The sequence below is a fragment of the Eucyclogobius newberryi genome, unplaced genomic scaffold (assembly GCF_026437365.1).
Source record: "Eucyclogobius newberryi isolate DKJ021-1_F unplaced genomic scaffold, fEucNew1.0.hap1 SCAF_4, whole genome shotgun sequence".
Classification (NCBI taxonomy): Eukaryota; Metazoa; Chordata; class Actinopteri; order Gobiiformes; family Gobiidae; genus Eucyclogobius; species Eucyclogobius newberryi.
Window position 1 is genome coordinate 35,088,386 of NW_027316056.1, and position 21,230 is coordinate 35,109,615.

At 42.3% G+C, this 21,230-nt stretch overlaps 2 protein-coding genes across 2 annotated transcripts in view; one reads left to right on the forward strand and one right to left on the reverse strand.

Moving 5' to 3' along the window:
- LOC140378022 (uncharacterized) overlaps nt 1–5,314 on the reverse strand; it is a 76,211-nt gene extending 70,897 nt beyond the window's left edge. Inside the window, exon 1 of the mRNA XM_072463652.1 lies at nt 5,242–5,314. The gene's annotated coding sequence lies outside the window, so the exon portion shown is untranslated. The remainder of the gene's footprint in view (nt 1–5,241) is intronic.
- A 2,947-nt stretch (nt 5,315–8,261) lies between these two features.
- Nucleotides 8,262–19,913, forward strand: ears2 (glutamyl-tRNA synthetase 2, mitochondrial). The gene is made up of 10 exons (XM_072464076.1): nt 8,262–8,761; nt 10,070–10,225; nt 11,185–11,374; nt 13,620–13,770; nt 13,861–14,182; nt 14,970–15,078; nt 15,180–15,333; nt 15,787–15,917; nt 16,206–16,338; nt 19,724–19,913. Exons 1-10 carry the CDS (start codon nt 8,566–8,568, stop codon nt 19,814–19,816), a joined length of 1,635 nt encoding a protein of 544 aa, XP_072320177.1. The 5' UTR covers nt 8,262–8,565; the 3' UTR covers nt 19,817–19,913.
- The last annotated feature ends 1,317 nt before the right edge of the window (nt 19,914–21,230 follow it).

The following is a 21,230-nucleotide window of genomic DNA, read 5'->3' on the forward strand; positions in this document are numbered from 1 at the left end:
GTAATGGTGCTGTAAAGTGTAAACCTGCAGGAGGCACAGGAAAGTGAGCACAGAGGAATCCGCTTCGAACAATGAAAGAACATCACTTCAAGTTCAAGTGGGACGGATTCACACGTATCCGTGTCAAGACAAACATGGCTGCTTGGCAGGAAAAAGAAAAGACAAATAATAACACAAAGACTTCTGTCCAATCAAGAGTGAAGTACTGAACACTTGTAAACTGATGTGAGAGGCATTGACTTTGCTCTAATGATGGATTGCCAATGAGCTCATCCGTCACTGAAATAACAAACAAACAAACAAACAAACAAACATGATTGTTATAAATGCCATTATTTTCTAACATGAAGGTGAAGACATGGTCCAGGATCAAGAGAAAGACAAACTAAATAAGCTCCATGTGTGTTATTATTGAATCTTACAGGACTTACATCACATGACATCACATCCTCTGGAGCATCACTTCATCACTCCCCTGACTTATTCACACACAAGTGACTTTGCTCCTTGACTGTGCATACACACTACAGCAAACAACACCTGCACCTTCAAACAAACCATCAAAAACATGACTAATATTTACTCAAACTGAAGGATTTCACAAAGTCATTAGGGCTGGGCCCTGACTGCGTCCTAACGCTCTGCACTGGCGTGATCCAGAGATTACAGTTATTTTGGATACCTCGCCACGTCCATCTGTCTCTGCCTTTGGACACTCTAGGGCAGGGGTGTCCAAACTTTTTTCACAGAGGACCGCATTTTTAAACTTTTAAGGGAGAGGGCCCCAAACAACTTTTTGTTGTTTGGGCCAACTTAGCGGGAAGCCTGAGGAACAACAACATTTGGTCTGAGGGCCACATTTGGCGATAGTTTGGAAACCCCTGTTCTAAGGCAAAGAGCTTTACTTTCCTGCCAAGGCTCTAGGTTCAAAAGGAGATTTTCAGAGAGAAGTTGAACATGTACAACCTCATTTTATGTAGAACTAGGGAAGGATATTTTTCCAAAATAATTGGAAGCTGCAGTAACGACTGTCAGCTGCCGTTAGAGCTCATTTCCACATCCAAGTGTAATGAGTTTACATTATTCTTTAATGATAAAGTTCAGGGAATAAATCCCACAATGCAAAAAATTACCCTAAAACCACCCAGACATTTAGAGCTAACTCACTTTGCATCTGTAACTGACAAAACTGTCCATGAGATCATCACCAGTCTGAGTTCATCTACATGCTGCCTCGATGTGTGACCCTCCAGATTTCTAAAGTCTGTGCTGAACAGTTTGTTACTCACTCACATAGTTAACATGTCGCTTCAATCTGGAACATTCCCAATGTCTTTGAAAACCAACCAAGTACCATCACATTAGTCCTGACTAGAACCAGGAAGTACCATCACATTAGTCCTGACTAGAACCAGGAAGTACCATCACATTAGTCCTGACTAGAACCAGGAAGTACCATCACATTAGTCCTGACTAGAACCAGGACGTACCATCACATTAGTCCTGACTAGAACCAGGAAGTACCATCACATTAGTCCTGACTAGAACCAGGACGTACCATCACATTAGTCCTGACTAGAACCAGGAAGTAACATCACATTAGTCCTGACTAGAACCAGGAAGTACCATCACATTAGTCCTGACTAGAACCAGGAAGTACCATCACATTAGTCCTGACTAGAACCAGGAAGTACCATCACATTAGTCCTGACTAGAACCAGGAAATACCATCACATTAGTCCTGACTAGAACCAGGAAGTACCATCACATTAGTCCTGACTAGAACCAGGAAGTACCATCACATTAGTCCTGACTAGAACCAGGAAGTACCATCACATTAGTCCTGACTAGAACCAGGACGTACCATCACATTAGTCCTGACTAGAACCAGGAAGTACCATCACATTAGTCCTGACTAGAACCAGGAAGTACCATCACATTAGTCCTGACTAGAACCAGGAAGTACCATCACATTAGTCCTGACTAGAACCAGGAAGTACCATCACATTAGTCCTGACTAGAACCAGGAAGTACCATCACATTAGTCCTGTTCTCAGGTCTCTGCACTGGCTCCTGTGGCTCAGAGAAGAGACTTTAAAGCAGCTTTACTTGACAGTGTGGGAAGAAGTACTGCATTTTGTTAAGAGTAGAGATACAGGAGCAAACATTTACTTTACTAAAAGTAAAAGTATTACATACAAAAATGTACTTCAGTGAAAGTATAAATGTATATGTTTAAAATGATACTTTTAGAATAAAACATAAAAGTATATATCACAGATTTTTGATAACTATTAAAGAGTGAAATGTGTTTGAATTAAAAGGACAAATATAAATCCATTGAAGTCAGACTGATACAGATTAATTTCACAGTCCAGAGTCTGCAGGAGCGTTTACACCCCGACGTGTACGTTCAGCCAAGTGTGAAAGCTCCTCGATCTATTTCTAAGACGTATTTATCCAGGCACCAGAAGTATGTGGCCATTGCTCCATATCTGAGCCTTTGCCTGGGCTGTATCTTTACATATTTGTCAGTGAAATGCAGACAATAGATGGGAAATACTAAGGCTTTATGCTGCTGAGTAAAATTCACAGTAAAACCAACAGACAGAATCAAAACTCTGTCTCTCAAATCAAAAAGCAGAATTGATATTTACAGACATTAATTTAATGGTACACTAAAGCCACATTTCGACTGGCCCTGATCCCGTGGACCGGTTCACTTTGGAGTGTTTTGGAACTGTTAAAGTCAGAGTGTGTCTCCGTGCTCAGGGTCTGCCTCTGTGTCCAGAGACAAAGCTCTGCTACGAGAGCAACTTTCTTAATTAATACAATCTAAATCGTACCTGAACTATTATTTTCAATCGTGAGGCAGATCTCTGCAATTCACATAAGGCTGTTTAGTAATTCAAAGTGTGTGTGTCTTTAAGAGGTGGCTAAAGCTAGAGTAAAAAGGAAACTACTTCTGATTCATCCTCAGCTTTTTCTTCATTCATTTCACTTCTCTGCAAAGCCTCTACACCACGTTTAACCTCTCTTTATGTCATGCACTGGCTTTGGATAATGTTAGATGCATAATGCACTGGAAATATCATATTTTGGGTCTTGACTGTCGATAAACAGGAAAAAGCTGATGCTAACGTGCACTAGCTTTGTTTTGCTTAGGATTTGGACTCAAAATGATTCAGCGTCAGTGGAAATACAGTGGTTTGTGATGAGATCAAGTCAGAATTATGTGAGAAATAATGTTCTGTTTATATCTGCTTTTCACCAATCATCTCATCCTAAAGCAGAGCTTCTCAAACGTGTTGCTGTGCGCCCCCTTAGGAGGCACTGCTTTCTAACCCCTTCTTGGAATTGGGCGTCTAATTGGGCAATACGCGTCTGTCACACATAATGTGCGCTCATTTCTCCAAACGTCTCGCGCCCCTTGGCTCGCCCCAGACTTTGAGAAGCTCTGCTCTAAAGTGTTCTGGAAGCCAAAGTGAGACCTCCACTTTGGATCCCTTAAACGTTAAACAGACCAGTACAGTTCACTTAAGAGAGTGGAGACACTTTTGAACCGTACCAATCCACTCCAAAGTAAACCAGTGGGAACAGGGCTTTAATGAACCTGTAACTTTTCATCATGATTCATCTCCGGTAAAACAGGGCCTGAATCAGGACTAATCCAGGTCTAAACCAGGTCCAAGTCAGGACTATATCAAATCTTCAAAAATCAAACCAACCAAGTAACACAGGACTAAATGTCTCAATCAGGACTTAGGCCTCCCAAGAGAGGCGGGAGATTAGACAAGAATCTGTTCAAAGTATTATGTCAAGACGATTATGTATGATTTAATATATGTACTCAGATTTGCAGTCAAAACAAATATTTACAGTAAATTAGCTTCAGCATTCATGTTAGCCTGTTAGCATGTTTAAGTTTGAGGAACACGATCTTACATCAAAGCATGTTTCCTAACAGTGGGCGCTAACGCTAACGCTAACGCTTGCACAACAGTAAAAGCTGGTCACGCTGCTAAAGCTTCTTCTGAGCTAAAGCAGAACTTGCAGCTTTCACCTGTTCATGCTCTCACAAGTAAACACAAAAGAGAAGTGGTCCTGAGAAAATAAAGTCATATAAAATTACAACAAATCTTTAACTGATTAGTAACAGTGGTTATGTTCACTTGGACCAAACTCTGATTATTATCTGATTTATAGACATTTAAGATTATTGAATGACACAATGGCTAAATCTGATGTGAGTAATCAGAAGATCCATGACCAGCGAGAAATCCTATTATTTGTGTTAAACTTTGATGTTTCCATGAGATTTTCTTTATTTTACAACTTCAAAAATCTGGTGATGATTACATTTTGAGAGTGCGTGTAGCCACAGTTAATTTGACAAGGAAGTTTTATTTATTTGTACTAAAAATCATAGTTTTAGATGTCCACGATTACTTTGTTATTTAGTTTGGTTAATATTGCACTGCCTAAATGTATAGCCACAAATGGCTTACTGGTTCCTAGGGCTGCAGCAATTAAAAAATAATCATAGTCATATTCTTATCGTTATCTGGAGAATACAGACTCATATGAAGATATCCGAACAAAAAGACAGTGGCATTATTAAATCCAAATGACTATAAAATCATAAAAAACTTCAGCTCTTTATCATTATAAGATTAGATAAGATAATCCACAATGTATCTGTAAATATTATATATCTAGACGTCTTCACCAGATTTATTTATTTATTTGATCGTGTTAAAAAAAGTCTCAAGGTACAATAAAAAAAGAAGGATCTGATAAGTCGACTAATCAAAAAAATAATTGCTAATTAGTCGCCTCCTAAAATAACAGTCATCATACTAATGGTTTTCTGCTTTCCGTGACCCCGAAAGGGAACAAGCGGTAGAAAATGAATGAATGAATAATGGTTTTCTGGACAATAACGACTTTAAAACATATGAAAAGAACTATTATAGCAAAGACAATGGCATCAACAAACAAAATGTCAAAAAAGAATACATTATTTCTGCTTTTCCTAATACACTTTATTCATAAACATTCTATATCTAAAAGCCTTCAGTCACAACCGTTCAATCTTTATTTGGAGTTTAAAAAGTCTCAATGTACAATAGAAATAATCGCTGACTTGTCGACTACTAAATAATCCTTCCCAGTCGTACCAGTTACTGTCAATCCATTCTGTTTACTGTGTTTCTCTACCAGGAAAAGTGCGTGTCTTACCTGTCGTCAGAGCAGATTCGTGTTGTGAGAAGTACCAAGCCTTTGTGAGTGTGCCTCAGGTGCAGTGTAAACCTTACCTCCAGCTCCAGGGTGTGACGGCCCTCGCTCCCTGGGGGAGGGACCTGCTCTGCTGGGGCCAATAGGGACCTGCGAGCGCTGCTAGAGTCCTCCAGCCCAGTCGCTCAGCCTAGGAAACACAGATAAACAAGATTTAACACTGCATAATTACAGCCTGACATAAAAGTGTGTATTTTGTAATAAGATGTGTTGTTTTTGGGGTATTAAATAAACATGAAAAAGTGTATTGGACAACAAGAGGGAAAGAGAATGAGTTCTGATTGAATTACAAAACTAATACTAACTTAAAATATTATCATTAAAGAACAATATAATATACAGTAAAAGTAAATATTTAAAACGTCAAGGGACAATGGGCTTGTGTTGTCACTTGCTACATGTGGGCGGATCAAGATTCTTACAAAAATATCTAGTCTGACCAGTTCTGCTTTTATCAGGTACAAACAAAACATTCCATTCACTCACTACGTCCTTTATGTATGTTAATAATACATAAACCAGTGTTGGACTGTAACTCATTCCAAATAATAGTAGATTTTTTAATTTTTGTTTTAATTTTTTCGATTTTTAAACAAAGTAACAAAGTACAAAATAAAAAAGACTTTCTGTACTGTACATTTCACAACAGATACCTTTAGTTTTAGGTCACAGCATTTGAGAACAGGTTTGTCTTCTAATCTCAGTATTTTTCCTCATGCTTTTCGACTTGCGGAAACATTTATGGAACGGAAATTTAAGAGCTATAGATAAAAATGATCTTGACAACTGCTTCTGATGACTAATAATAAGGACAATTCCTCATCAAGATCACAATTTGACGCTCTAATAGTTCTCAAAGTCTGTGTGGATTACTTTTACTGAGGTTTTAATGGTGTATTTTGATACTTAAACTTGAATAGATTTTTAATGTAATTTTTTGCTTTGTACTTCTAAACTGAGTACTTCTTCCACCACAGATTTTCATACTTGTACATGTACTTATAATTGAGTATGATTCTAGTCATGTAATTGTGATTAGTTACACGTAAAATCCCAGTGCAGGCTCGTCTCTGCTCCTGTCTAAACCAACACACACATAAATCACTGCATGCTTTCATTCATTTCATTTTATTCAACAACATTTAAACAAACACAATGAAAGAAGAAAACAAGAGAAAAATTATGTAAAGTAAAAAACAGTAGACTATATAATACAGCAATAAAGACTTGAATAATAAAGCAAAAAAAGCTTTAGATGCTTTGGAAGTGATTTTAGATCTGTCTTTATTGAGAACAAAAAAGTAGTCTCTGGAAGTATTCTGGAACAGATTGTATGTGGATTAGAAAAATGGGTATACTGGCATGCCCTAGGTTCATTTCCCTCTAAATGTCAATCAATCCTATAGTATTCAATGCAGAATGTGAAGATCCCAATCGCCCCCACACATTAGGGTTCCCTCAGAGTGGTTCACAATCAGGTCCATGACATCAGCATAGAAAGTGATATCACTCCCTGGTGGAACATACACATTTAAAAGAGTGAAAACCTTCCATTAATATCCCCCTTAACCAGTACATATCTGCCCTCTTCATCCTTACATTCAAAACGCAGTGTTCTAAATCAAAATTGAAACTCCTCTTCTTTGCATATATATGATCCAAAAAAGGATTTTTTACAACAGAATTTTGTTGGATGCAACTTCTGATGCCATTGGGTTGAATGTATTGATCTAAGCCTAACCCTCCATCTGGGCCGGCAGGACCCCGTGTCTCCAGCAGGGAGGGACTGCGTTTCTCTGCTTCGGGTTTGCTATCCATGTTAGCCATGTTAGCCCTTGTAGCTTGTGATGTGGGCTGTTTTACAATAGGACCGCGGGCAATCAGCTTTGTTTGTTTTGGTCCCATAGTGTTACCAGACTTGTGTCTTCCTTGTTTACTCATCTTTAGTTCTTCCTCTTTGGGGTTAGGTGGGTCAAACAATGATTTTAATGCAAGGTTTTGCAGGTGGGAGGTGCGTCTGCCCAAAGCGGAAGTCCGCATTGGCCTGTTTCATAAACTGGTTTAATTTAAAGGCGTAATGGACGATTTTTTGCCGATTTGAGAACTCAAGCGGAAGTGCGCACTCACCCCATGTGGAAGCAGAAAAAAGCCTTGCGGTTAGACGTGCGTTTGTTTATTAGCGCAATGGATCGCATCGCATCTCTCGTCTCCGTAGATTTCTGTCTCTTCTGAGTCAGCTCGAACTGTCTTTCTCTGTCTTAATTTTGTCCTGTACACTGAGGGAACTATATTATGATAGATCAATGCGCTTAGACACGGGGAAACGTGCTGCTCTCCTGGGGACGAGCCGCACACGGCTGCAGGTGAGCGGTAGGTGCGTTTTATGATTGATACGTGGCAGGACTAACCGGCAGTCCACGCCACGAGGAAATTACTCAGATTTGGCGCAAAAAAATCCATTCCACTTTTAAGCTACACTCAAATGTGTGACAAAAACAAAAAAACAAGTATCTATTTTTTTTTTTAATTTAACGCATTATTATCAGGCTATAATTTATCAGGTTATAAAGGCCAATCCAAGACAGCCACGTAATGTGAGTGGATACATGGATACGTATAGTCATAAAACTGAATATGAAATGAAAACATAATCTGACCAAAAAAATCTAAGAAAAAAAGAATAACAATACAGTAACATTAATAATAACATTACTACGAGTAAAACAAGGACCAAGACATTTTAAGACAATTATACTAATTCGAATTGTAGAATTCAATGCTTTTAAAACTTTAAATACTGCTGCTAACTCATAGTGTCAATATACAGGATCCCTTTCCACTCTCATACAGTAATAAGTATGCGACAATAAGTTTAACACAATGTATGCATTGAAAGTGGAATTTATTGGTCACGTAATCTCCGGTTATGTTTGTCCATTTGCAGCCACCGTACTCAAGATGGCAGCCGCGTGGAGGGCATGAGTGACGCGGATCTGGCAGCGATTCACCCACGGATTTACCCGGGATGTGCCTGTCAAGAGGATACTCGTTTAAGGCTGCAAAGTTTGTCTGAAAGCACATCGTTTTGACATCTTTAAAATACAACTAACCCACTCAAAAGACAGACATTTACCCGTCCGTCCACATAAATGGACCGCTCAGTGGCTAGCATGACCGAATGTGGCGCCGAATGATGTCGAAGCAGTTCCCGTGAACCGCGTCTGCTTTGCCCGCCACAGCCGCAGCTAGAGCCGGGGCCCCGGGGTCATGTCCTCCTGTCTGCGGGCCTGTGTTCTACGGACTGTGGGTGGCGGCTGCAGGGTGCTCGCTCTCCGGAGATGCTTCACGGGTGCAGGGGGCTCCGCGTCTCGGGGACAGGCGGGGACAGGCGGTGTCGCAGATCCGGGACGGACCGAGAAGGACGATGCGGGGGTTCGAGTGCGGTTCGCGCCGAGCCCCACAGGTGAGCACGCGCGCCATGACTGCACCTGCACCGCTCAGTTTGATGACATGCATCCATTCATTTAGTTAATTAGTTATTATACATTATTAGTTCATTTATTTTTAAGTTTGATGACAGCTGTGTGGACAGAAGGTTCCTGATTACCAGTACATTCACTTTAAAAGGACAAAGACGGTACAACGCTATAATGATGGTGTAAAATGTGTCATAAAACTTATAGTATTATCACAGTTAGATCTTGTTAAACGTCCATATGTACGTTAGACTACAATAAATACAACAGTAAAATAAAGGGAATATGATTTAGATTTAAGATCTGATCAAACATTTTGCCTGTTTTTCTCAAATTTGGCAATTTTGGTGACGTTTTTAACTTCCAGTAATTTTCAACAGATTTGTCAAATTTTCTTCCAAACTGCAACTTGACTGATGTAAAACTATGACAATTATTTACCACAGGGACTATCCCACCAAAGAACGTCATAATTAGTAAAACGTTAGAACATATGGTTTGAACTGCAGGTTCTCATGTTTTTCTAATTGGGAAAATATTTATCACATTTTTTACTTCTGTCAAGTGACAGCTGTCACTGGGTTAGGGTTAACCCAGGGTTTAGGGTTGTTAGGGTACCATAACCCTTTTCATCCAACAATTCTAATGTGTCAAGTGCGTAATGTATAATGTTACTTCCTGGTTGGCCATGAGCAGCAGATGGAGCAAAGGTAATTCCATAACTGTTACAAAGTTTGTGAAAGTCTAGCTCTCAGACCTGCTCCATCAGATTGAAAACGATTTTTAGACGTCACAAACAACAGTGTCATAATGTCATTTTCTTGCATTCTCGTGTTCTAGTAGGTTACTGTTCCTCAAGTTTGTGTCCAACTTCACAAAATAGAACTTTCTGAAAGACAGAGTGTGAAAATAACAAATAATATCACATATAAGTCGCTCCGGAATGTAAGTATAAATATAAGTATAAGTCGCACCCCGGCCAAAACTATGAAAAAAAGGTGCCACTTAAAGTCCGGAAAATACGGTATTGATTAACCTAATAATCTTAACATCCAACTCTGAAGCTTTTTCTACTCTGGACCACTCCTGGACGAATAAAACACTGCACCACTACTTGCAATATTATTACATTATTTCTATACCTCCCACCTCTCCACTTAAACCTTGTAAAACCTAGACCCCAACAAACAAACATGATGAACTCAAAAGCATAAATGAAATTAGTATTGCATTGTATTCCTAGATAGTTAAGTCTGAAGTGAAACCAGTGGGTAACACATGCTCTGGTGTGGCAGGTTTCTTACACCTGGGCGGCCTGCGCACTGCTCTGTACAACTACCTGTTTGCCAAGAAGTACGGAGGCACCTTCATCCTGCGCCTGGAGGACACTGACCAGAGCCGGCTGGTCCCAGGAGCGGCCCAGGCCATAGAGGACATGCTGGACTGGGCAGGTACTCGCTCGTGTTTCATCTGCTGAAGTTTAAATACTTACCTTTTCATTGTGTTTTTCTCAGTTCAGCTCAAACATATGCAAATTCTGACTTCACCTCTAGATGAAGCAATGACAAATGTTACTCACTTGGACTAAATCAAACAGCAGTTGCCTCGGAGGCTTTTCACAAATGTAAGATTTTACCAACGTACAAAAAATAGAAAGTTAGAAAATCAACAATGCGTTTCAAACAGCTTTAACGCACAACTCCTCACTGTTTAATGCTCACGTGGAATGTATTCATGTTTACAAAACCATTTTTAAAAATAATGATAATAATTCAACTCTCGTGTTGATACTGTCCCTTCCCTTACATTACCTCAGTCTAAATATATTTGTATAGCACAAGTCCTTCTAAAAGCAGTTTGAAGTGCTTTACAGAACAAAAAGATGCAATGGATTAAAATCATAATACAATTTAAGATTACAATACAAACATTTAGTCTAAAAATAGACTTGAGCTTTACATTATTAAAAACATTATTTCCTCATCAAAAAGTAGAACTCCCATGATCTTCCGTGCATCCAGTCCATAAATCACAACCAGACTCGTTCTGAGCATTTCTGCCTCAAATCATTGACTGTGTTCACATTAGGATGCCAGGGAAAGCTAGGTTTGTGCATATCCTTTTTAATTCCATCTGCTGCCAGTAGATGGTGCTCCAACGCAATACCTTACATGTGCCTGACTAAGAGAAAGGACAATAACAATGCAGATAGTATATTAATGTTGAATATACTATCTGGTTAAAAGTGCTGATAACATTCCTTTAGTCATAAGCAAAACTACTTAAACATTGCTGGAGTATGTCACTATATCAGATGTTAGTGTTACGATTATTGTGAGAATCATCACTATTTTTGAATGATCAAGTAACTTGTATATCTAAATAATCCTGACATCCCTGTGACTGTCAGGGATCCCTCCAGATGAGAGCCCCCAGCGTGGAGGACCTGTGGGGCCGTACCTCCAGTCCCAGAGGCTTCAGCTGTACTCTTCCACGGCCCAGCGCCTGCTCCAGTCTGGGCACGCTTACCACTGCTTCTGCAGCCCCCAGAGGCTGGAGCTGCTCAAGAAGGAGGCTCTGCGCAGCGGACAGACACCCAGGTACGGGCTGTGTGTACGCGCCGTGTGGACGTGCTCACGGAGGGAGGGAGGTTCATAATGCAAAAAAAATATATTTTTATATATATATACCTTGTATTAAATTATAACATAAGTAGCTCAGCATTTTGTACATTGTAAACCCTGATATTGATCTAAATTTGCTTTTAAAATTGTAAAACAGGACTAACCATTATTGGCATCTCGTGCGGTATCATTGAATTCAAGTTTTTCAAAATAAAACGCAAAACAAGCAGAACATGACCAGAGAGTTAAACATCAATTAAAAAAAATATAAAATAATTAAATTTGTCTTTTTCCAAATTGAATTTGAATGTTATTTTTTCCATTAGTTTAATTCCTGTTATGGCTTTTCTTTTTTCTGCTGCCAAAAGCACTGTGTCCATGGCAGGAGATTCTAGGCCCAAGTACATAGTTCCAAAATCGAATGGAATGGCAATGTCAAAACTGTCTGCAGTGCATCCTCAATTTCAGTCCAAAACTTTTGAACCACAGGACAGTCCCAGAATACCTTGCCACATTGTTTTATTCCACTCATCAAACAGCCGGTTGTGGATAGAAAGCAGGAGAGTCTGGAAAAGATGGAGAAATCTTTTTATAGTTTCAATCCTTTGACTTGGACGATTTTTTTGACCCAAATCTGAGTCTTATTTCCTCGTGGCGTGGACAGCCAATTAGTCCTGCCACGTATCAATCATAAAACGCACCTACTGCTCACCTGCAGCTGTGTGCGGCTCGTCCCCACGAGCAGCACGGTTCCGTGTGTCTAAGCGCATTGATCTATCATAATATAGTTCCCTCAGTGTACGGGACAAAATTAAGACGGAGAAAGACAGTTCGAGCTGACTCATAAGAAGACGGAAATCTACGGGAGACGAGAGATGCGATGTGATCTTTCGTGCTAATAAACAAACGCACGTGTGTGTTGTATCAGTCCACACGGGGGCGTGGCATGAGCACTTCCTCCTGAGTTCTCAAATCGCCGAAAAATCGTCCATTGCGCCTTTAAGTATGGGATCAAATTCAATTTTTCAACATCTTTTTATGGTCTTAAAAATAAGAGTATAATTTTTCTCCATAATTGTTGATAGGTCTTTATGGAGTAATCATGCGGTATCTCGTGCGGTATCTCGTGCGGTAACTCGTGCGGTATCTCGTGCGGTATCTCGTGCGGTATCTCGTGCGGTAACTCGTGCGGTATCTCGTGCGGTATCTCGTGCGGTAACTCGTGCGGTAACTCGTGCGGTATCTCGTGCGGTATCTCGTGCGGTATCTCGTGCGGTATCTCGTGCGGTATCTCGTGCGGTATCTCGTGCGGTATCTCGTGCGGTATCTCGTGCGGTATCTCGTGCGGTATCTCGTGCGGTATCTCGTGCGGTATCTCGTGCGGTATCTCGTGCGGTATCTCGTGCAGTATCTCGTGCAGTATCTCGTGCAGTATCTCGTGCAGTATCTCGTGCGGTATCTCGTGCGGTATCTCGTGCGGTATCTCGTGCGGTATCTCGTGCGGTATCTCGTGCAGTATCTCGTGCGGTATCTCGTGCGGTATCTCGTGCGGTATCTCGTGCGGTATCTCGTGCGGTATCTCGTGCAGTATCTCGTGCAGTATCTCGTGCAGTATCTCGTGCAGTATCTCATGCAGTATCTCATGCAGTATCTCATGCAGTATCTCATGCAGTATCTCATGCAGTATCTCATGCAGTATCTCATGCAGTATCTCATGCAGTATCTCATGCAGTATCTCATGCAGTATCTCATGCAGTATCTCATGCAGTTTCTCATGCAGTTTCTCATGCAGTTTCTCATGCAGTTTCTCATGCAGTTTCTCATGCAGTATCTCATGCAGTATCTCATGCAGTATCTCATGCAGTTTCTCATGCAGTTTCTCATGCAGTTTCTCATGCAGTTTCTCATGCAGTTTCTCATGCAGTTTCTCATGCAGTTTCTCATGCAGTTTCTCATGCAGTTTCTCATGCAGTTTCTCATGCAGTTTCTCATGCAGTTTCTCATGCAGTTTCTCATGCAGTTTCTCATGCAGTTTCTCATGCAGTTTCTCATGCAGTTTCTCATGCAGTTTCTCATGCAGTATCTCATGCAGTATCTCATGCAGTATCTCATGCAGTATCTCATGCAGTATCTCATGCAGTATCTCATGCAGTATCTCATGCAGTATCTCATCCCGTTCAGCCATTTATCCTCAGTGTAGAATGATGACGTGTCTGTGCAGGTACGACAACCGGTGCCGTCACCTGCAGCCTGCACAGGTGGAGCAGAGGCTGGCCCAGGGGCTCAGCCATGTGGTCAGGTTCCGTCTGCAGGAGGGAGCCGAGCCTTTCCACGACCTGGTCTTCGGATGGACTCGCCATGAGGTGGCACAGGTAGCAGTTAAACAAGGGGAAGGAAGTTCTTGAGTTCCTCCTGCAGAACGATGTCAGCGTTGTCCCTCTTTGTGTGTGTGCTCTGTCCAGGTGGAGGGGGACCCAGTGATCCTGAAGGCAGACGGCTTCCCCACGTACCACCTGGCCAACATCGTGGACGACCACCACATGAGGGTGAGCCACGTGCTGCGCGGCTCAGAGTGGCTCATATCCACCTCCAAACACCTGCTGCTGTACCGCGCCCTGGCCTGGACCCCCCCGGCCTTCGGACACCTGCCCCTGCTCATGAACAAGGATGGCTCCAAACTGTCTAAGCGCCAGGGCGACATCTTCATCCAGAGGTTCAGGATGGAGGGAGTCCTGCCCGAGGCGCTGCTGGACATCACCACCAACTGTGGCTCAGGCTTCGACTGTGAGTCTCTGAGACGCTGCAGTGACTCTGGACTGGTTTGGGTGGATGTGTTTGGGCTGAGCCAGAAACCGTTCAATCTGGATTTAGTTTTACATTTTGGTAATACATGAAATACAACGTGAAATTTGAACCGGCATAAGTAAAGTATTAGTGCAACAAGATATATTGCAATGAAAAGAAATCACAAATTTAAAGGTTGCAATTAGCAAACCGCAAAGACACATATTTACCTCTACAAACACCCAAATCTTGTTTTAAATCATGTCCAACACCCATTAAACCTGTAGTTTAGATCTCAACAAACATATGAAATATACTGTACATGTGATTTTTCAGATGTTAGAGCCCCCCTGTCCGTGTTTAAAATGTGGAACAGAATCCTATTATTAAAATATAATTTTCTACCGCTTGTTCCTGTTTGGGGTCGCTGGTGACTGGAGCCTATCCCAGTGACTTTGGGCCTTAGGCAAGGTATAGGGGCCAGCTCATTACTATGATTAAAATATAAATTGCAAGTCTAATTGCAATTGCAGTGTTTTTCAGAAAAATCACAATTGGATATATAAAAAAATGTTCATAATCATGGTCCAATTTTAAAACTGACAACAAAACAAAGGGTAGAATATATTTTATATAAACTGAATGTGAATTATAAAAGCGGAAATGCATGTTTTTACTGTAACAACAGATACATTGCGCTGAAGCAGCCAACCATAAATCCTTAAATAAGACACATTTGAATATTGTATGGCTGTCCAAATAATCCGCATGAGTTTGTGTCCTGCAGCTAATCGAACGGGTCGCACTCTGGAGGAGCTGATCAGAGAGTTCAACCCGTCAAAGATCACCACTCACTCCGCTCTCATGGATCTGGACAAGCTGTCTGAGTTTAACCGGTGCGCCCCCTACTGGCCCGTGTACAGTTCATGTGTCTGAGGCCAGCACGGTAACAGGTGTGTGTGTGTGTGTGTGTGTGTGTGTGTGTGTGTGTCTGTAGGATCCACCTCCAGCGGCGTGTGGAGGAGCCTCAGCTCTGCTCCTCTCTGGTGTCTCATCTGCAGAGTCAGCTCCTGCTCCAGTACTCAGAGCTCAGCCAGGACCAGGACGTCCTGCAGCCCGCCTACATCACACGGGTGCTGCGCCACAGGAAGGTCAGGCACACAACTATTCATATTTTTTAATTTAGTAAACTTTTGTAGATTAAAACCCCATTGGAAAATACACTCTGTTCACATGCTTGGATGTAACGTGTATTTTATTGTTGGAAATGGTGGTGGGAAACTGAGAAAATGTGAATGTTGCAAAATGAGAATATCAACTATATAGACTATACTATTCAAAATGAGGTTTAAAAGTCTAGTGTTACCCCCAAAACAAGTACAAAGTGATATTTCTGTACTTTTGTGGGAATTAGAACTTTGCCAAAACATTTACAGGCCCATTTTAGCATATTCCTGGTGCATATTTAATAGAGATAATAAAAGGGAGAAAGAAAAGACTAATACTACTAAAATGGGAAATGTATTTTGTACTTGAGCAGGGGAAGTTGTATCACACTTTAAAGTGTTAAAGAGTAACTAACATGAATGGTCTGGTCTCCACAGGGACACATCTCCTCTGTGAAGGAACTGCTCAGCCCACAGTACTCGTATCTGTGGATCCGCCCTTCCTACAGCTTCCAGCAGGTGGCAGCAGTGACCAGCGAGGCTCCGCACATTGTTTCTCTCGTCATCAGGTACAGGACATGTCCTCAGTGGTGGAAGAAGTACTCGCTTACACAAATCAACTTAAAGGGAACAAATAGAATAAAACAACCATTTTGGGTTATGGTATTAAACTGTGAGATGCTGCATCTCCACAAACCTGACTCGTATTTAGCCTGCTTGTTTCCATGGAAATTGAACTTTGACTATAATATTCCAAACTATATGAAAAGCACTTTCTACTTTTCAGTCCAGTTCAAAAATGTAGTGGAATAGACGGTAAAAAGTATCCACTGTATAAATACTATCTCATCCTGCAGGCTGCTGGAGCAGAGCGAGGAGCTGACAGTCGAGCGGCTGAGCACAGAGCTGAAGGTTGTGGCTAAACAGAGCCAGTCCACTAAGTACAGAGAGGTGATGAAGCTGCTGCGGCTGGCTCTGAGCGGCCTGCAGGTAACACCGCACACTACCATCACATGCAGGTAACACCGCACACTACCATCACATGCAGGTAACACCGCACACTACCATCACATGCATGTAACACCACACACTACCATCACATGCAGGTAACACCACACGCTACCATCACATGCAGGTAACACCCCACACTACCATCACATGCAGGTAACACCCCACACTACCATCACATGCAGGTAACACCCCACACTACCATCACATGCAGGTAACACCACACACTACCATCACATGCAGGTAACACCCCACACTACCATCACATGCATGTAACACCGCACACTACCATCACATGCAGGTAACACCGCACACTACCATCACATGCATGTAACACCGCACACTACCATCACATGCATGTAACACCGCACACTACCATCACATGCATGTAACACCGCACACTACCATCACATGCAGGTAACACCGCACACTACCATCACATGCAGGTAACACCGCACACTACCATCACATGCAGGTAACACCGCACACTACCATCACATGCAGGTAACACCGCACACTACCATCACATGCATGTAACACCGCACACTACCATCACATGCATGTAACACCACACACTACCATCACATGCAGGTAACACCACACGCTACCATCACATGCAGGTAACACCCCACACTACCATCACATGCAGGTAACACCCCACACTACCATCACATGCAGGTAACACCACACACTACCATCACATGCAGGTAACACCACACACTACCATCACATGCAGGTAACACCCCACACTACCATCACATGCATGTAACACCGCACACTACCATCACATGCAGGTAACACCGCACACTACCATCACATGCATGTAACACCGCACACTACCATCACATGCATGTAACACCGCACACTACCATCACATGCAGGTAACACCGCACACTACCATCACATGCATGTAACACCGCACACTACCATCACATGCAGGTAACACCGCACACTACCATCACATGCATGTAACACCGCACACTACCATCACATGCAGGTAACGCCGCACACTACCATCACATGCAGGTAACGCCGCACACTACCATCACATGCAGGTAACGCCGCACACTACCATCACATGCAGGTAACGCCGCACACTACCATCACATGCAGGTAACACCGCACACTACCATCACATGCAGGTAACACCGCACACTACCATCACATGCAGGTAACACCGCACACTACCATCACATGCATGTAACACCGCACACTACCATCACATGCATGTAACACCGCACACTACCATCACATGCATGTAACACCGCACACTACCATCACATGCATGTAACACCGCACACTACCATCACATGCAGGTAACACCGCACACTACCATCACATGCAGGTAACACCGCACACTACCATCACATGCAGGTAACACCACACACTACCATCACATGCATGTAACACCGCACACTACCATCACATGCATGTAACACCGCACACTACCATCACATGCATGTAACACCGCACACTACCATCACATGCATGTAACACCGCACACTACCATCACATGCATGTAACACCGCACACTACCATCACATGCATGTAACACCGCACACTACCATCACATGCATGTAACACCGCACACTACCATCACATGCAGGTAACACCGCACACTACCATCACATGCAGGTAACACCGCACACTACCATCACATGCAGGTAACACCGCACACTACCATCACATGCAGGTAACACCGCACACTACCATCACATGCAGGTAACACCGCACACTACCATCACATGCAGGTAACACCGCACACTACCATCACATGCAGGTAACACCGCACACTACCATCACATGCAGGTAACACCGCACACTACCATCACATGCAGGTAACACCGCACACTACCATCACATGCAGGTAACACCGCACACTACCATCACATGCAGGTAACACCGCACACTACCATCACATGCAGGTAACACCGCACACTACCATCACATGCAGGTAACACCGCACACTACCATCACATGCAGGTAACACCGCACACTACCATCACATGCAGGTAACACCGCACACTACCATCACATGCATGTAACACCGCACACTACCATCACATGCAGGTAACACCGCACACTACCATCACATGCATGTAACACCGCACACTACCATCACATGCATGTAACACCGCACACTACCATCACATGCATGTAACACCGCACACTACCATCACATGCATGTAACACCGCACACTACCATCACATGCATGTAACACCGCACACTACCATCACATGCATGTAACACCGCACACTACCATCACATGCATGTAACACCGCACACTACCATCACATGCAGGTAACACCGCACACTACCATCACATGCATGTAACACCGCACACTACCATCACATGCATGTAACACCTCACACTACCATCACATGCATGTAACACCGCACACTACCATCACATGCAGGTAACACCGCACACTACCATCACATGCATGTAACACCGCACACTACCATCACATGCATGTAACACCTCACACTACCATCACATGCATGTAACACCACACACTACCATCACATGCATGTAACACCGCACACTACCATCACATGCAGGTAACACCGCACACTACCATCACATGCAGGTAACACCGCACACTACCATCACATGCACGTAACACCGCACACTACCATCACATGCACGTAACACCGCACACTACCATCACATGCAGGTAACACCGCACACTACCATCACATGCAGGTAACACCGCACACTACCATCACATGCAGGTAACACCGCACACTACCATCACATGCAGGTAACACTCATTTAGAATTAGCACCAAGACTTTAATTGCTCATAAAACGGCTGTCACACATAATCACACTTTTGACAAACCTAAGCATAGATGTGCTGAGCATTTGAAATGTTTTCTCCCTGTGCAATTAAACAACACATTGAAGTTCTGGCAGTTTTTACTTTCACTTTAACACAGCGGGTCAAACCAAAACCACATATGCCGTCCGAGTTGGAAGGACCAGAGTTTGTCATTTGAAAAGACATTTTCTGAGCACTCAAGTCTCAGATACAGGACGATACAGGATTACTCAAACACACAGGAATCAAACAAAAAATACAACTTTGAGTTGTTGATGAGGGGACACTGTTGTAACAATGTTAAAAGCTCATAAAAGGTGACTTTGCATACTATGTCTCCTTTAAGTCACTATATAGTCATTTAGTCTCCTCAAAATAGATGTGTAATGTCTTCTTAAATGTGTCAGAGTTGTCTTTATTTAGCGGAAGAAAACAAGTGAGTCAGAAGAGCTGACAGAGGCAGTGAGTCACAGCTCTGAAGCACTTCCTCTGTCCATGCGAGTGCTAATGCTAACAAGTTACCTGTCATGTGTCCTCCACAGCAAGGTCCCAGTGTGGCAGAGATGATGGTGTGTTTAGGAGGGTCCGAGAGCACACACCGGCTGCACAGACTGCTGCTGCCTTCACACACCTGAGGGATTCGCACTTACCCAAGAGATGTGCCCTGTGGACATGCCACTGATACTTGAATCTTTATATTATTTTTTATTAAAAATGCATTTTCAAAATCAGAAATGTATCCTGTGTGTGGTTACCCAAAGCACACATGCTCTTTGTTCACATTGGAACCATTTACAAGCAAAGATGGATAAAGGTTGTTCTTATTGCTCCACAATTCTGGTCTGTTGCTCAGAAGATTTACAAAAAAAACTACATTTCTAAAAACATGGAAATACATAATGAATTTAAATAAAAGTGGCAGGTTTAAAGTGAATCAACATTTGATTGAATCACTGCTGGAGAACAAATGCAGCCCGCTGATGTCATCAGGCTGCTCTGTACATCATATACAGCCATCAAACCTTTGTGTTAAATACAAATCACAGGACTAAAGGGTTATCACAGCTGTATTGTCTGCGATACGGGTGAGACATACATTATGCATGGCCTCGGTGCTGATTAGTGGTGGTCATGTGTGAATCAAACTGTGACGTGACAAAACAAAGTGTGACCAGCAGTGTGGCCTTTGTCCCACGTCGGCTCCACAGCTGCGTGTCACACACAGAAGACTTAGAAATACAGAGGACCTTAGCACTGCTTTTATTCACCCTTGAAAAAGAAGTCTCAGTCTCAATGGGTTCTTACCTGATTTAAATAAAAGTTAATTCATAGATTTTAATAAATTGCTGTTTTCATTCATTTTAATAACATCCAGAATGCATTGTGTGACCGTTTTATACTCTTTTGTTACTGTAAATGGGGTATTTCAACAGTAATGGGCTGTGTTCATGTTCATAATCTCAGATGGAATGGGAGATTTATTCTTATTATTGTATTAAGTATTCAAAATAGAAATGGACAATTGTTTCTGCCTATTCATTTGGGATCGACTCCACAATGTTGTCATATTAATCTCATGGTTTAAAGTCTTTTTACCTGACAACAATCACGCCTGTCGAGATGAATAATATGACACTTCTTTGTGAGGCTATTGCGAAAATAACTTTGTTTATTTATTCTGATGTCTGAAAAGACTTTAAAGTTTGTGTCAGTTGTTGATTCACCGCCAGCTCAGTTTAAAAAAAGCTCTTTCTAGAATGTCACGTGAATGCAACTTATTACTGTTCAAACTTGCACATAGTCATAACTTTACATGTCGTTTTCTGAAGTGGGAGGACAGAACGTTCCGTGTTGAGACGAGATCACGCTCACAGTGTTTGTAACCAAGTGTCCAGCATTTACAACTTGTTAATGAACGTTTCTTAACTTGATTGGCAATGTGTCGACACTGAAGTTGCGTTTCAAAACAATCTGTTTCTGAATTGAGCCATTGACGCGGTTCCAGTGGCGCGTAAACCCGCAGCTGCAGCACGTGACTCCCGGGGCCCC